The sequence below is a fragment of the Pocillopora verrucosa genome, chromosome 10 (genome assembly GCF_036669915.1).
Source record: "Pocillopora verrucosa isolate sample1 chromosome 10, ASM3666991v2, whole genome shotgun sequence".
Lineage (NCBI taxonomy): Eukaryota > Metazoa > Cnidaria > Anthozoa > Scleractinia > Pocilloporidae > Pocillopora > Pocillopora verrucosa.
Genome location: NC_089321.1, coordinates 16,311,285 through 16,326,632, shown reverse-complemented (window position 1 = coordinate 16,326,632; position 15,348 = coordinate 16,311,285). Strand labels below are relative to the sequence as shown.

The window sequence follows — 15,348 nt, the reverse complement described above, 5'->3', positions numbered from 1 at the left end:
AAATAAGGTGACAAACTTGTACGTTCCGTTTCGTATTTTGGTCGTTATCTTACGAGAAGTCCCGGATGTTCACTTCCATCGAGCGCTCGACCTCTAACAGGTTTTGATAGCAAGTATTTTTTTTTGTTGGTTTTTCTGTTTTTGTTTTCGTTTTTTTGAACATTAATGGAAAGACCAACTAAAAGGAAACAAAAGCAAAAAGGGGGGAAAAAAAAAAAAAATAAAAAATAAATAAATAGATGAAATAAAGTAAAATAATTCAAGGCAAAAACAGAAAGGCCAAAGCAAACGGGAAGAAATAAGCAATACAAAGACCAAAGCTACAAGAACAAGAACAAGAACAAGAACAAGAACAAGAACAACGACGACGACCAGACGGCAACAAGCACACACAAAAAGAACACCCGGCTGATAAGGACAAAAGCTGCTTTCGATCCTTCAATTGATATTCACTTGCCCTGCTTATCAAGCCCCAGCAGCCCTGAGGCCACAAGTGCTACGAACAGATTTCTGATGATGCTTACCTGCAAGTCGGCAAGCCTGGCTGGTCAGGTTGCTGAGTTTCAACAGCAGGTCTTCGAAGTCAGCCGCCACCACAACATCCTCGTCACTCTCCGTGACCAGTCGAAGTTCTTCTCTGTCCACACCCTTGCCGACACCTACGGCTAGAACACGAACACCTGCCTGTCTCAATGGTTCGGAAGCCTCTTTTAGGCCTTTGGCATCGGCTGCTGCGGTTTGGGTACCGTCTGTTATCAGCATTGCAATCTTGGGCACGCCCGACCTACTTTGAGCGAAGATATCCTTGGCTGTTAGGTCCAGTGCTTTGTCGATTCGTGTCAATCCTCTCTCGTAAGGCAGACTGTCTACAGCTCCACCGAACTCCTTCGGGTCCGAATACTGGCCAAATCGAGCTTTCACTGAGGCCGAGTTACTGTACAGAACCATGGCCGCTCGGCTGCCGTTTGGAGATAGGCCAAAAGTCTTCGCCACTTCCTTGACAAAGTTCTTCTGTTTCTTGTAGTTTGTGCGGCCAATGCTGCCCGAAGAATCGATGATAAATGCCAGATCCACGGGAGTGCTACACGGCGGTGGTGCTGAGGAGAAAGAAAGGCAACATGTCAGACTAGTTGTGGCCATTGAAAAACATGTGAAACGGCCGCCCGGCTTGCTAGGAGAAAGTCCCATTCAATTGTGAATTGCCTTTGTCGAGCTCAGGCTTCAGGTGAAAACAATCTGTCAAATTGGGAGGCTAGGAGGGTGTATCGATGTAAATGACCCATTTGGAGAGAGCGACTAGTATTGTGCAAAGTTCAAATGGATGCGATTTGCACGCAACGAAAGGAAACTCTGAAAATAAGGTGACAAACTTGTACGTTCCGTTTCGTATTTTGGTCGTTATCTTACGAGAAGTCCCGGATGTTCACTTCCATCGAGCGCTCGACCTCTAACAGGTTTTGATAGCAAGTATTTTTTTTTGTTGGTTTTTCTGTTTTTGTTTTCGTTTTTTTGAACATTAATGGAAAGACCAACTAAAAGGAAACAAAAGCAAAAAGGGGGGAAAAAAAAAAAAATAAAAAAATAAATAAATAGATGAAATAAAGTAAAATAATTCAAGGCAAAAACAGAAAGGCCAAAGCAAACGGGAAGAAATAAGCAATACAAAGACCAAAGCTACAGCAACAAGAACAAGAACAAGAACAAGAACAAGAACAAGAACAACGACGACGACCAGACGGCAACAAGCACACACAAAAAGAACACCCGGCTGATAAGGACAAAAGCTGCTTTCGATCCTTCAATTGATATTCACTTGCCCTGCTTATCAAGCCCCAGCAGCCCTGAGGCCACAAGTGCTACGAACAGATTTCTGATGATGCTTACCTGCAAGTCGGCAAGCCTGGCTGGTCAGGTTGCTGAGTTTCAACAGCAGGTCTTCGAAGTCAGCCGCCACCACAACATCCTCGTCACTCTCCGTGACCAGTCGAAGTTCTTCTCTGTCCACACCCTTGCCGACACCTACGGCTAGAACACGAACACCTGCCTGTCTCAATGGTTCGGAAGCCTCTTTTAGGCCTTTGGCATCGGCTGCTGCGGTTTGGGTACCGTCTGTTATCAGCATTGCAATCTTGGGCACGCCCGACCTACTTTGAGCGAAGATATCCTTGGCTGTTAGGTCCAGTGCTTTGTCGATTCGTGTCAATCCTCTCTCGTAAGGCAGACTGTCTACAGCTCCACCGAACTCCTTCGGGTCCGAATACTGGCCAAATCGAGCTTTCACTGAGGCCGAGTTACTGTACAGAACCATGGCCGCTCGGCTGCCGTTTGGAGATAGGCCAAAAGTCTTCGCCACTTCCTTGACAAAGTTCTTCTGTTTCTTGTAGTTTGTGCGGCCAATGCTGCCCGAAGAATCGATGATAAATGCCAGATCCACGGGAGTGCTACACGGCGGTGGTGCTGAGGAGAAAGAAAGGCAACATGTCAGACTAGTTGTGGCCATTGAAAAACATGTGAAACGGCCGCCCGGCTTGCTAGGAGAAAGTCCCATTCAATTGTGAATTGCCTTTGTCGAGCTCAGGCTTCAGGTGAAAACAATCTGTCAAATTGGGAGGCTAGGAGGGTGTATCGATGTAAATGACCCATTTGGAGAGAGCGACTAGTATTGTGCAAAGTTCAAATGGATGCGATTTGCACGCAACGAAAGGAAACTCTGAAAATAAGGTGACAAACTTGTACGTTCCGTTTCGTATTTTGGTCGTTATCTTACGAGAAGTCCCGGATGTTCACTTCCATCGAGCGCTCGACCTCTAACAGGTTTTGATAGCAAGTATTTTTTTTTGTTGGTTTTTCTGTTTTTGTTTTCGTTTTTTTGAACATTAATGGAAAGACCAACTAAAAGGAAACAAAAGCAAAAAGGGGGGGGAAAAAAAAAAAAAATAAAAAAATAAATAAATAGATGAAATAAAGTAAAATAATTCAAGGCAAAAACAGAAAGGCCAAAGCAAACGGGAAGAAATAAGCAATACAAAGACCAAAGCTACAAGAACAAGAACAAGAACAAGAACAAGAACAAGAACAACGACGACGACCAGACGGCAACAAGCACACACAAAAAGAACACCCGGCTGATAAGGACAAAAGCTGCTTTCGATCCTTCAATTGATATTCACTTGCCCTGCTTATCAAGCCCCAGCAGCCCTGAGGCCACAAGTGCTACGAACAGATTTCTGATGATGCTTACCTGCAAGTCGGCAAGCCTGGCTGGTCAGGTTGCTGAGTTTCAACAGCAGGTCTTCGAAGTCAGCCGCCACCACAACATCCTCGTCACTCTCCGTGACCAGTCGAAGTTCTTCTCTGTCCACACCCTTGCCGACACCTACGGCTAGAACACGAACACCTGCCTGTCTCAATGGTTCGGAAGCCTCTTTTAGGCCTTTGGCATCGGCTGCTGCGGTTTGGGTACCGTCTGTTATCAGCATTGCAATCTTGGGCACGCCCGACCTACTTTGAGCGAAGATATCCTTGGCTGTTAGGTCCAGTGCTTTGTCGATTCGTGTCAATCCTCTCTCGTAAGGCAGACTGTCTACAGCTCCACCGAACTCCTTCGGGTCCGAATACTGGCCAAATCGAGCTTTCACTGAGGCCGAGTTACTGTACAGAACCATGGCCGCTCGGCTGCCGTTTGGAGATAGGCCAAAAGTCTTCGCCACTTCCTTGACAAAGTTCTTCTGTTTCTTGTAGTTTGTGCGGCCAATGCTGCCCGAAGAATCGATGATAAATGCCAGATCCACGGGAGTGCTACACGGCGGTGGTGCTGAGGAGAAAGAAAGGCAACATGTCAGACTAGTTGTGGCCATTGAAAAACATGTGAAACGGCCGCCCGGCTTGCTAGGAGAAAGTCCCATTCAATTGTGAATTGCCTTTGTCGAGCTCAGGCTTCAGGTGAAAACAATCTGTCAAATTGGGAGGCTAGGAGGGTGTATCGATGTAAATGACCCATTTGGAGAGAGCGACTAGTATTGTGCAAAGTTCAAATGGATGCGATTTGCACGCAACGAAAGGAAACTCTGAAAATAAGGTGACAAACTTGTACGTTCCGTTTCGTATTTTGGTCGTTATCTTACGAGAAGTCCCGGATGTTCACTTCCATCGAGCGCTCGACCTCTAACAGGTTTTGATAGCAAGTATTTTTTTTTGTTGGTTTTTCTGTTTTTGTTTTCGTTTTTTTGAACATTAATGGAAAGACCAACTAAAAGGAAACAAAAGCAAAAAGGGGGGAAAAAAAAAAAAAAAAAATAAAAAAATAAATAATTAGATGAAATAAAGTAAAATAATTCAAGGCAAAAACAGAAAGGCCAAAGCAAACGGGAAGAAATAAGCAATACAAAGACCAAAGCAACAACAACAAGAACAAGAACAAGAACAAGAACAAGAACAAGAACAACGACGACGACCAGACGGCAACAAGCACACACAAAAAGAACACCCGGCTGATAAGGACAAAAGCTGCTTTCGATCCTTCAATTGATATTCACTTGCCCTGCTTATCAAGCCCCAGCAGCCCTGAGGCCACAAGTGCTACGAACAGATTTCTGATGATGCTTACCTGCAAGTCGGCAAGCCTGGCTGGTCAGGTTGCTGAGTTTCAACAGCAGGTCTTCGAAGTCAGCCGCCACCACAACATCCTCGTCACTCTCCGTGACCAGTCGAAGTTCTTCTCTGTCCACACCCTTGCCGACACCTACGGCTAGAACACGAACACCTGCCTGTCTCAATGGTTCGGAAGCCTCTTTTAGGCCTTTGGCATCGGCTGCTGCGGTTTGGGTACCGTCTGTTATCAGCATTGCAATCTTGGGCACGCCCGACCTACTTTGAGCGAAGATATCCTTGGCTGTTAGGTCCAGTGCTTTGTCGATTCGTGTCAATCCTCTCTCGTAAGGCAGACTGTCTACAGCTCCACCGAACTCCTTCGGGTCCGAATACTGGCCAAATCGAGCTTTCACTGAGGCCGAGTTACTGTACAGAACCATGGCCGCTCGGCTGCCGTTTGGAGATAGGCCAAAAGTCTTCGCCACTTCCTTGACAAAGTTCTTCTGTTTCTTGTAGTTTGTGCGGCCAATGCTGCCCGAAGAATCGATGATAAATGCCAGATCCACGGGAGTGCTACACGGCGGTGGTGCTGAGGAGAAAGAAAGGCAACATGTCAGACTAGTTGTGGCCATTGAAAAACATGTGAAACGGCCGCCCGGCTTGCTAGGAGAAAGTCCCATTCAATTGTGAATTGCCTTTGTCGAGCTCAGGCTTCAGGTGAAAACAATCTGTCAAATTGGGAGGCTAGGAGGGTGTATCGATGTAAATGACCCATTTGGAGAGAGCGACTAGTATTGTGCAAAGTTCAAATGGATGCGATTTGCACGCAACGAAAGGAAACTCTGAAAATAAGGTGACAAACTTGTACGTTCCGTTTCGTATTTTGGTCGTTATCTTACGAGAAGTCCCGGATGTTCACTTCCATCGAGCGCTCGACCTCTAACAGGTTTTGATAGCAAGTATTTTTTTTTGTTGGTTTTTCTGTTTTTGTTTTCGTTTTTTTGAACATTAATGGAAAGACCAACTAAAAGGAAACAAAAGCAAAAAGGGGTAGGAAAAAAAAAAAAATAAAAAAATAAATAACTAGATGAACTAAAGCAATTTAATTCAAGGCAAAAACAGAAAGGCCAAAGCAAACGGGAAGAAATAAGCAATACAAAGACCAAAGCTACAAGAACAAGAACAAGAACAAGAACAAGAACAAGAACAACGACGACGACCAGACGGCAACAAGCACACACAAAAAGAACACCCGGCTGATAAGGACAAAAGCTGCTTTCGATCCTTCAATTGATATTCACTTGCCCTGCTTATCAAGCCCCAGCAGCCCTGAGGCCACAAGTGCTACGAACAGATTTCTGATGATGCTTACCTGCAAGTCGGCAAGCCTGGCTGGTCAGGTTGCTGAGTTTCAACAGCAGGTCTTCGAAGTCAGCCGCCACCACAACATCCTCGTCACTCTCCGTGACCAGTCGAAGTTCTTCTCTGTCCACACCCTTGCCGACACCTACGGCTAGAACACGAACACCTGCCTGTCTCAATGGTTCGGAAGCCTCTTTTAGGCCTTTGGCATCGGCTGCTGCGGTTTGGGTACCGTCTGTTATCAGCATTGCAATCTTGGGCACGCCCGACCTACTTTGAGCGAAGATATCCTTGGCTGTTAGGTCCAGTGCTTTGTCGATTCGTGTCAATCCTCTCTCGTAAGGCAGACTGTCTACAGCTCCACCGAACTCCTTCGGGTCCGAATACTGGCCAAATCGAGCTTTCACTGAGGCCGAGTTACTGTACAGAACCATGGCCGCTCGGCTGCCGTTTGGAGATAGGCCAAAAGTCTTCGCCACTTCCTTGACAAAGTTCTTCTGTTTCTTGTAGTTTGTGCGGCCAATGCTGCCCGAAGAATCGATGATAAATGCCAGATCCACGGGAGTGCTACACGGCGGTGGTGCTGAGGAGAAAGAAAGGCAACATGTCAGACTAGTTGTGGCCATTGAAAAACATGTGAAACGGCCGCCCGGCTTGCTAGGAGAAAGTCCCATTCAATTGTGAATTGCCTTTGTCGAGCTCAGGCTTCAGGTGAAAACAATCTGTCAAATTGGGAGGCTAGGAGGGTGTATCGATGTAAATGACCCATTTGGAGAGAGCGACTAGTATTGTGCAAAGTTCAAATGGATGCGATTTGCACGCAACGAAAGGAAACTCTGAAAATAAGGTGACAAACTTGTACGTTCCGTTTCGTATTTTGGTCGTTATCTTACGAGAAGTCCCGGATGTTCACTTCCATCGAGCGCTCGACCTCTAACAGGTTTTGATAGCAAGTATTTTTTTTTGTTGGTTTTTCTGTTTTTGTTTTCGTTTTTTTGAACATTAATGGAAAGACCAACTAAAAGGAAACAAAAGCAAAAAGGGCCCAACAAAAAAAAAAAATAAAAAAATAAATAAATAGATGAAATAAAGTAAAATAATTCAAGGCAAAAACAGAAAGGCCAAAGCAAACGGGAAGAAATAAGCAATACAAAGACCAAAGCTACAAGAACAAGAACAAGAACAAGAACAAGAACAAGAACAACGACGACGACCAGACGGCAACAAGCACACACAAAAAGAACACCCGGCTGATAAGGACAAAAGCTGCTTTCGATCCTTCAATTGATATTCACTTGCCCTGCTTATCAAGCCCCAGCAGCCCTGAGGCCACAAGTGCTACGAACAGATTTCTGATGATGCTTACCTGCAAGTCGGCAAGCCTGGCTGGTCAGGTTGCTGAGTTTCAACAGCAGGTCTTCGAAGTCAGCCGCCACCACAACATCCTCGTCACTCTCCGTGACCAGTCGAAGTTCTTCTCTGTCCACACCCTTGCCGACACCTACGGCTAGAACACGAACACCTGCCTGTCTCAATGGTTCGGAAGCCTCTTTTAGGCCTTTGGCATCGGCTGCTGCGGTTTGGGTACCGTCTGTTATCAGCATTGCAATCTTGGGCACGCCCGACCTACTTTGAGCGAAGATATCCTTGGCTGTTAGGTCCAGTGCTTTGTCGATTCGTGTCAATCCTCTCTCGTAAGGCAGACTGTCTACAGCTCCACCGAACTCCTTCGGGTCCGAATACTGGCCAAATCGAGCTTTCACTGAGGCCGAGTTACTGTACAGAACCATGGCCGCTCGGCTGCCGTTTGGAGATAGGCCAAAAGTCTTCGCCACTTCCTTGACAAAGTTCTTCTGTTTCTTGTAGTTTGTGCGGCCAATGCTGCCCGAAGAATCGATGATAAATGCCAGATCCACGGGAGTGCTACACGGCGGTGGTGCTGAGGAGAAAGAAAGGCAACATGTCAGACTAGTTGTGGCCATTGAAAAACATGTGAAACGGCCGCCCGGCTTGCTAGGAGAAAGTCCCATTCAATTGTGAATTGCCTTTGTCGAGCTCAGGCTTCAGGTGAAAACAATCTGTCAAATTGGGAGGCTAGGAGGGTGTATCGATGTAAATGACCCATTTGGAGAGAGCGACTAGTATTGTGCAAAGTTCAAATGGATGCGATTTGCACGCAACGAAAGGAAACTCTGAAAATAAGGTGACAAACTTGTACGTTCCGTTTCGTATTTTGGTCGTTATCTTACGAGAAGTCCCGGATGTTCACTTCCATCGAGCGCTCGACCTCTAACAGGTTTTGATAGCAAGTATTTTTTTTTGTTGGTTTTTCTGTTTTTGTTTTCGTTTTTTTGAACATTAATGGAAAGACCAACTAAAAGGAAACAAAAGCAAAAAGGGGGGGGAAAAAAAAAAAATAAAAAAATAAATAAATAGATGAAATAAAGTAAAATAATTCAAGGCAAAAACAGAAAGGCCAAAGCAAACGGGAAGAAATAAGCAATACAAAGACCAAAGCTACAGCAACAACAAGAACAAGAACAAGAACAAGAACAAGAACAAGAACAACGACGACGACCAGACGGCAACAAGCACACACAAAAAGAACACCCGGCTGATAAGGACAAAAGCTGCTTTCGATCCTTCAATTGATATTCACTTGCCCTGCTTATCAAGCCCCAGCAGCCCTGAGGCCACAAGTGCTACGAACAGATTTCTGATGATGCTTACCTGCAAGTCGGCAAGCCTGGCTGGTCAGGTTGCTGAGTTTCAACAGCAGGTCTTCGAAGTCAGCCGCCACCACAACATCCTCGTCACTCTCCGTGACCAGTCGAAGTTCTTCTCTGTCCACACCCTTGCCGACACCTACGGCTAGAACACGAACACCTGCCTGTCTCAATGGTTCGGAAGCCTCTTTTAGGCCTTTGGCATCGGCTGCTGCGGTTTGGGTACCGTCTGTTATCAGCATTGCAATCTTGGGCACGCCCGACCTACTTTGAGCGAAGATATCCTTGGCTGTTAGGTCCAGTGCTTTGTCGATTCGTGTCAATCCTCTCTCGTAAGGCAGACTGTCTACAGCTCCACCGAACTCCTTCGGGTCCGAATACTGGCCAAATCGAGCTTTCACTGAGGCCGAGTTACTGTACAGAACCATGGCCGCTCGGCTGCCGTTTGGAGATAGGCCAAAAGTCTTCGCCACTTCCTTGACAAAGTTCTTCTGTTTCTTGTAGTTTGTGCGGCCAATGCTGCCCGAAGAATCGATGATAAATGCCAGATCCACGGGAGTGCTACACGGCGGTGGTGCTGAGGAGAAAGAAAGGCAACATGTCAGACTAGTTGTGGCCATTGAAAAACATGTGAAACGGCCGCCCGGCTTGCTAGGAGAAAGTCCCATTCAATTGTGAATTGCCTTTGTCGAGCTCAGGCTTCAGGTGAAAACAATCTGTCAAATTGGGAGGCTAGGAGGGTGTATCGATGTAAATGACCCATTTGGAGAGAGCGACTAGTATTGTGCAAAGTTCAAATGGATGCGATTTGCACGCAACGAAAGGAAACTCTGAAAATAAGGTGACAAACTTGTACGTTCCGTTTCGTATTTTGGTCGTTATCTTACGAGAAGTCCCGGATGTTCACTTCCATCGAGCGCTCGACCTCTAACAGGTTTTGATAGCAAGTATTTTTTTTTGTTGGTTTTTCTGTTTTTGTTTTCGTTTTTTTGAACATTAATGGAAAGACCAACTAAAAGGAAACAAAAGCAAAAAGGGGGGGGAAAAAAAAAAAATAAAAAAATAAATAAATAGATGAAATAAAGTAAAATAATTCAAGGCAAAAACAGAAAGGCCAAAGCAAACGGGAAGAAATAAGCAATACAAAGACCAAAGCTACAGCAACAACAAGAACAAGAACAAGAACAAGAACAAGAACAAGAACAACGACGACGACCAGACGGCAACAAGCACACACAAAAAGAACACCCGGCTGATAAGGACAAAAGCTGCTTTCGATCCTTCAATTGATATTCACTTGCCCTGCTTATCAAGCCCCAGCAGCCCTGAGGCCACAAGTGCTACGAACAGATTTCTGATGATGCTTACCTGCAAGTCGGCAAGCCTGGCTGGTCAGGTTGCTGAGTTTCAACAGCAGGTCTTCGAAGTCAGCCGCCACCACAACATCCTCGTCACTCTCCGTGACCAGTCGAAGTTCTTCTCTGTCCACACCCTTGCCGACACCTACGGCTAGAACACGAACACCTGCCTGTCTCAATGGTTCGGAAGCCTCTTTTAGGCCTTTGGCATCGGCTGCTGCGGTTTGGGTACCGTCTGTTATCAGCATTGCAATCTTGGGCACGCCCGACCTACTTTGAGCGAAGATATCCTTGGCTGTTAGGTCCAGTGCTTTGTCGATTCGTGTCAATCCTCTCTCGTAAGGCAGACTGTCTACAGCTCCACCGAACTCCTTCGGGTCCGAATACTGGCCAAATCGAGCTTTCACTGAGGCCGAGTTACTGTACAGAACCATGGCCGCTCGGCTGCCGTTTGGAGATAGGCCAAAAGTCTTCGCCACTTCCTTGACAAAGTTCTTCTGTTTCTTGTAGTTTGTGCGGCCAATGCTGCCCGAAGAATCGATGATAAATGCCAGATCCACGGGAGTGCTACACGGCGGTGGTGCTGAGGAGAAAGAAAGGCAACATGTCAGACTAGTTGTGGCCATTGAAAAACATGTGAAACGGCCGCCCGGCTTGCTAGGAGAAAGTCCCATTCAATTGTGAATTGCCTTTGTCGAGCTCAGGCTTCAGGTGAAAACAATCTGTCAAATTGGGAGGCTAGGAGGGTGTATCGATGTAAATGACCCATTTGGAGAGAGCGACTAGTATTGTGCAAAGTTCAAATGGATGCGATTTGCACGCAACGAAAGGAAACTCTGAAAATAAGGTGACAAACTTGTACGTTCCGTTTCGTATTTTGGTCGTTATCTTACGAGAAGTCCCGGATGTTCACTTCCATCGAGCGCTCGACCTCTAACAGGTTTTGATAGCAAGTATTTTTTTTTGTTGGTTTTTCTGTTTTTGTTTTCGTTTTTTTGAACATTAATGGAAAGACCAACTAAAAGGAAACAAAAGCAAAAAGGGGGGGGAAAAAAAAAAAATAAAAAAATAAATAAATAGATGAAATAAAGTAAAATAATTCAAGGCAAAAACAGAAAGGCCAAAGCAAACGGGAAGAAATAAGCAATACAAAGACCAAAGCTACAAGAACAAGAACAAGAACAAGAACAAGAACAAGAACAAGAACAACGACGACGACCAGACGGCAACAAGCACACACAAAAAGAACACCCGGCTGATAAGGACAAAAGCTGCTTTCGATCCTTCAATTGATATTCACTTGCCCTGCTTATCAAGCCCCAGCAGCCCTGAGGCCACAAGTGCTACGAACAGATTTCTGATGATGCTTACCTGCAAGTCGGCAAGCCTGGCTGGTCAGGTTGCTGAGTTTCAACAGCAGGTCTTCGAAGTCAGCCGCCACCACAACATCCTCGTCACTCTCCGTGACCAGTCGAAGTTCTTCTCTGTCCACACCCTTGCCGACACCTACGGCTAGAACACGAACACCTGCCTGTCTCAATGGTTCGGAAGCCTCTTTTAGGCCTTTGGCATCGGCTGCTGCGGTTTGGGTACCGTCTGTTATCAGCATTGCAATCTTGGGCACGCCCGACCTACTTTGAGCGAAGATATCCTTGGCTGTTAGGTCCAGTGCTTTGTCGATTCGTGTCAATCCTCTCTCGTAAGGCAGACTGTCTACAGCTCCACCGAACTCCTTCGGGTCCGAATACTGGCCAAATCGAGCTTTCACTGAGGCCGAGTTACTGTACAGAACCATGGCCGCTCGGCTGCCGTTTGGAGATAGGCCAAAAGTCTTCGCCACTTCCTTGACAAAGTTCTTCTGTTTCTTGTAGTTTGTGCGGCCAATGCTGCCCGAAGAATCGATGATAAATGCCAGATCCACGGGAGTGCTACACGGCGGTGGTGCTGAGGAGAAAGAAAGGCAACATGTCAGACTAGTTGTGGCCATTGAAAAACATGTGAAACGGCCGCCCGGCTTGCTAGGAGAAAGTCCCATTCAATTGTGAATTGCCTTTGTCGAGCTCAGGCTTCAGGTGAAAACAATCTGTCAAATTGGGAGGCTAGGAGGGTGTATCGATGTAAATGACCCATTTGGAGAGAGCGACTAGTATTGTGCAAAGTTCAAATGGATGCGATTTGCACGCAACGAAAGGAAACTCTGAAAATAAGGTGACAAACTTGTACGTTCCGTTTCGTATTTTGGTCGTTATCTTACGAGAAGTCCCGGATGTTCACTTCCATCGAGCGCTCGACCTCTAACAGGTTTTGATAGCAAGTATTTTTTTTTGTTGGTTTTTCTGTTTTTGTTTTCGTTTTTTTGAACATTAATGGAAAGACCAACTAAAAGGAAACAAAAGCAAAAAGGGGGGGGAAAAAAAAAAAAAAAAAAATAAATAAATAGATGAAATAAAGTAAAATAATTCAAGGCAAAAACAGAAAGGCCAAAGCAAACGGGAAGAAATAAGCAATACAAAGACCAAAGCTACAGCAACAACAAGAACAAGAACAAGAACAAGAACAAGAACAAGAACAAGAACAAGAACAACGACGACGACCAGACGGCAACAAGCACACACAAAAAGAACACCCGGCTGATAAGGACAAAAGCTGCTTTCGATCCTTCAATTGATATTCACTTGCCCTGCTTATCAAGCCCCAGCAGCCCTGAGGCCACAAGTGCTACGAACAGATTTCTGATGATGCTTACCTGCAAGTCGGCAAGCCTGGCTGGTCAGGTTGCTGAGTTTCAACAGCAGGTCTTCGAAGTCAGCCGCCACCACAACATCCTCGTCACTCTCCGTGACCAGTCGAAGTTCTTCTCTGTCCACACCCTTGCCGACACCTACGGCTAGAACACGAACACCTGCCTGTCTCAATGGTTCGGAAGCCTCTTTTAGGCCTTTGGCATCGGCTGCTGCGGTTTGGGTACCGTCTGTTATCAGCATTGCAATCTTGGGCACGCCCGACCTACTTTGAGCGAAGATATCCTTGGCTGTTAGGTCCAGTGCTTTGTCGATTCGTGTCAATCCTCTCTCGTAAGGCAGACTGTCTACAGCTCCACCGAACTCCTTCGGGTCCGAATACTGGCCAAATCGAGCTTTCACTGAGGCCGAGTTACTGTACAGAACCATGGCCGCTCGGCTGCCGTTTGGAGATAGGCCAAAAGTCTTCGCCACTTCCTTGACAAAGTTCTTCTGTTTCTTGTAGTTTGTGCGGCCAATGCTGCCCGAAGAATCGATGATAAATGCCAGATCCACGGGAGTGCTACACGGCGGTGGTGCTGAGGAGAAAGAAAGGCAACATGTCAGACTAGTTGTGGCCATTGAAAAACATGTGAAACGGCCGCCCGGCTTGCTAGGAGAAAGTCCCATTCAATTGTGAATTGCCTTTGTCGAGCTCAGGCTTCAGGTGAAAACAATCTGTCAAATTGGGAGGCTAGGAGGGTGTATCGATGTAAATGACCCATTTGGAGAGAGCGACTAGTATTGTGCAAAGTTCAAATGGATGCGATTTGCACGCAACGAAAGGAAACTCTGAAAATAAGGTGACAAACTTGTACGTTCCGTTTCGTATTTTGGTCGTTATCTTACGAGAAGTCCCGGATGTTCACTTCCATCGAGCGCTCGACCTCTAACAGGTTTTGATAGCAAGTATTTTTTTTTGTTGGTTTTTCTGTTTTTGTTTTCGTTTTTTTGAACATTAATGGAAAGACCAACTAAAAGGAAACAAAAGCAAAAAGGGGGGGAAAAAAAAAAAATAAAAAAATAAATAAATAGATGAAATAAAGTAAAATAATTCAAGGCAAAAACAGAAAGGCCAAAGCAAACGGGAAGAAATAAGCAATACAAAGACCAAAGCTACAGCAACAACAAGAACAAGAACAAGAACAAGAACAAGAACAAGAACAAGAACAAGAACAACGACGACGACCAGACGGCAACAAGCACACACAAAAAGAACACCCGGCTGATAAGGACAAAAGCTGCTTTCGATCCTTCAATTGATATTCACTTGCCCTGCTTATCAAGCCCCAGCAGCCCTGAGGCCACAAGTGCTACGAACAGATTTCTGATGATGCTTACCTGCAAGTCGGCAAGCCTGGCTGGTCAGGTTGCTGAGTTTCAACAGCAGGTCTTCGAAGTCAGCCGCCACCACAACATCCTCGTCACTCTCCGTGACCAGTCGAAGTTCTTCTCTGTCCACACCCTTGCCGACACCTACGGCTAGAACACGAACACCTGCCTGTCTCAATGGTTCGGAAGCCTCTTTTAGGCCTTTGGCATCGGCTGCTGCGGTTTGGGTACCGTCTGTTATCAGCATTGCAATCTTGGGCACGCCCGACCTACTTTGAGCGAAGATATCCTTGGCTGTTAGGTCCAGTGCTTTGTCGATTCGTGTCAATCCTCTCTCGTAAGGCAGACTGTCTACAGCTCCACCGAACTCCTTCGGGTCCGAATACTGGCCAAATCGAGCTTTCACTGAGGCCGAGTTACTGTACAGAACCATGGCCGCTCGGCTGCCGTTTGGAGATAGGCCAAAAGTCTTCGCCACTTCCTTGACAAAGTTCTTCTGTTTCTTGTAGTTTGTGCGGCCAATGCTGCCCGAAGAATCGATGATAAATGCCAGATCCACGGGAGTGCTACACGGCGGTGGTGCTGAGGAGAAAGAAAGGCAACATGTCAGACTAGTTGTGGCCATTGAAAAACATGTGAAACGGCCGCCCGGCTTGCTAGGAGAAAGTCCCATTCAATTGTGAATTGCCTTTGTCGAGCTCAGGCTTCAGGTGAAAACAATCTGTCAAATTGGGAGGCTAGGAGGGTGTATCGATGTAAATGACCCATTTGGAGAGAGCGACTAGTATTGTGCAAAGTTCAAATGGATGCGATTTGCACGCAACGAAAGGAAACTCTGAAAATAAGGTGACAAACTTGTACGTTCCGTTTCGTATTTTGGTCGTTATCTTACGAGAAGTCCCGGATGTTCACTTCCATCGAGCGCTCGACCTCTAACAGGTTTTGATAGCAAGTATTTTTTTTTGTTGGTTTTTCTGTTTTTGTTTTCGTTTTTTTGAACATTAATGGAAAGACCAACTAAAAGGAAACAAAAGCAAAAAGGGGGGGGAAAAAAAAAAAAATAAAAAAATAAATAAATAGATGAAATAAAGTAAAATAATTCAAGGCAAAAACAGAAAGGCCAAAGCAAACGGGAAGAAATAAGCAATACAAAGACCAAAGCTACAGCAACAACAAGAACAAGAACAAGAACAAGAACAA

The 15,348-nt window shown here is 45.8% G+C and overlaps 11 protein-coding genes across 11 annotated transcripts; all 11 read right to left on the bottom strand.

The window, feature by feature from the left end:
- Positions 1-465: 465 nt before the first annotated feature.
- LOC136283713 (cuticlin-6-like) lies at positions 466-1,160 on the bottom strand. Its single transcript, XM_066172913.1, has one exon. It carries the CDS (start codon positions 1,138-1,140, stop codon positions 466-468), a length of 675 nt encoding a protein of 224 aa, XP_066029010.1. The 5' UTR covers positions 1,141-1,160.
- A 665-nt stretch (positions 1,161-1,825) lies between these two features.
- On the bottom strand, positions 1,826-2,520 carry LOC136283712 (cuticlin-6-like). The gene has a single exon (XM_066172912.1). It carries the CDS (start codon positions 2,498-2,500, stop codon positions 1,826-1,828), a length of 675 nt encoding a protein of 224 aa, XP_066029009.1. The 5' UTR covers positions 2,501-2,520.
- Positions 2,521-3,182: 662 nt separating this feature from the next.
- On the bottom strand, positions 3,183-3,877 carry LOC136283711 (cuticlin-6-like). Its single transcript, XM_066172911.1, has one exon. It carries the CDS (start codon positions 3,855-3,857, stop codon positions 3,183-3,185), a length of 675 nt encoding a protein of 224 aa, XP_066029008.1. The 5' UTR covers positions 3,858-3,877.
- Positions 3,878-4,547: 670 nt separating this feature from the next.
- Positions 4,548-5,242, bottom strand: LOC136283710 (cuticlin-6-like). The gene has a single exon (XM_066172910.1). It carries the CDS (start codon positions 5,220-5,222, stop codon positions 4,548-4,550), a length of 675 nt encoding a protein of 224 aa, XP_066029007.1. The 5' UTR covers positions 5,223-5,242.
- Positions 5,243-5,903: 661 nt separating this feature from the next.
- LOC136283709 (cuticlin-6-like) lies at positions 5,904-6,598 on the bottom strand. Its single transcript, XM_066172909.1, has one exon. The coding sequence runs from the start codon at positions 6,576-6,578 to the stop codon at positions 5,904-5,906; it is 675 nt and encodes a 224-aa protein (XP_066029006.1). The 5' UTR covers positions 6,579-6,598.
- A 661-nt stretch (positions 6,599-7,259) lies between these two features.
- On the bottom strand, positions 7,260-7,954 carry LOC136283708 (cuticlin-6-like). The gene has a single exon (XM_066172908.1). It carries the CDS (start codon positions 7,932-7,934, stop codon positions 7,260-7,262), a length of 675 nt encoding a protein of 224 aa, XP_066029005.1. The 5' UTR covers positions 7,935-7,954.
- Positions 7,955-8,623: 669 nt separating this feature from the next.
- On the bottom strand, positions 8,624-9,318 carry LOC136283707 (cuticlin-6-like). Its single transcript, XM_066172906.1, has one exon. It carries the CDS (start codon positions 9,296-9,298, stop codon positions 8,624-8,626), a length of 675 nt encoding a protein of 224 aa, XP_066029003.1. The 5' UTR covers positions 9,299-9,318.
- Positions 9,319-9,987: 669 nt separating this feature from the next.
- On the bottom strand, positions 9,988-10,682 carry LOC136283706 (cuticlin-6-like). The gene has a single exon (XM_066172905.1). It carries the CDS (start codon positions 10,660-10,662, stop codon positions 9,988-9,990), a length of 675 nt encoding a protein of 224 aa, XP_066029002.1. The 5' UTR covers positions 10,663-10,682.
- A 666-nt stretch (positions 10,683-11,348) lies between these two features.
- On the bottom strand, positions 11,349-12,043 carry LOC136283705 (cuticlin-6-like). Its single transcript, XM_066172904.1, has one exon. It carries the CDS (start codon positions 12,021-12,023, stop codon positions 11,349-11,351), a length of 675 nt encoding a protein of 224 aa, XP_066029001.1. The 5' UTR covers positions 12,024-12,043.
- A 680-nt stretch (positions 12,044-12,723) lies between these two features.
- LOC136283703 (cuticlin-6-like) lies at positions 12,724-13,418 on the bottom strand. Its single transcript, XM_066172903.1, has one exon. The coding sequence runs from the start codon at positions 13,396-13,398 to the stop codon at positions 12,724-12,726; it is 675 nt and encodes a 224-aa protein (XP_066029000.1). The 5' UTR covers positions 13,399-13,418.
- Positions 13,419-14,098: 680 nt separating this feature from the next.
- Positions 14,099-14,793, bottom strand: LOC136283702 (cuticlin-6-like). Its single transcript, XM_066172902.1, has one exon. The coding sequence runs from the start codon at positions 14,771-14,773 to the stop codon at positions 14,099-14,101; it is 675 nt and encodes a 224-aa protein (XP_066028999.1). The 5' UTR covers positions 14,774-14,793.
- Positions 14,794-15,348: the final 555 nt, after the last annotated feature.

Coding starts and splice junctions, on each gene's coding strand:
- LOC136283713 (XM_066172913.1), bottom strand. CDS start 1,140: ATGGCCACAACTAGTCTGACATGTTGCCTTTCTTTCTCCTCAGCACCA.
- LOC136283712 (XM_066172912.1), bottom strand. CDS start 2,500: ATGGCCACAACTAGTCTGACATGTTGCCTTTCTTTCTCCTCAGCACCA.
- LOC136283711 (XM_066172911.1), bottom strand. CDS start 3,857: ATGGCCACAACTAGTCTGACATGTTGCCTTTCTTTCTCCTCAGCACCA.
- LOC136283710 (XM_066172910.1), bottom strand. CDS start 5,222: ATGGCCACAACTAGTCTGACATGTTGCCTTTCTTTCTCCTCAGCACCA.
- LOC136283709 (XM_066172909.1), bottom strand. CDS start 6,578: ATGGCCACAACTAGTCTGACATGTTGCCTTTCTTTCTCCTCAGCACCA.
- LOC136283708 (XM_066172908.1), bottom strand. CDS start 7,934: ATGGCCACAACTAGTCTGACATGTTGCCTTTCTTTCTCCTCAGCACCA.
- LOC136283707 (XM_066172906.1), bottom strand. CDS start 9,298: ATGGCCACAACTAGTCTGACATGTTGCCTTTCTTTCTCCTCAGCACCA.
- LOC136283706 (XM_066172905.1), bottom strand. CDS start 10,662: ATGGCCACAACTAGTCTGACATGTTGCCTTTCTTTCTCCTCAGCACCA.
- LOC136283705 (XM_066172904.1), bottom strand. CDS start 12,023: ATGGCCACAACTAGTCTGACATGTTGCCTTTCTTTCTCCTCAGCACCA.
- LOC136283703 (XM_066172903.1), bottom strand. CDS start 13,398: ATGGCCACAACTAGTCTGACATGTTGCCTTTCTTTCTCCTCAGCACCA.
- LOC136283702 (XM_066172902.1), bottom strand. CDS start 14,773: ATGGCCACAACTAGTCTGACATGTTGCCTTTCTTTCTCCTCAGCACCA.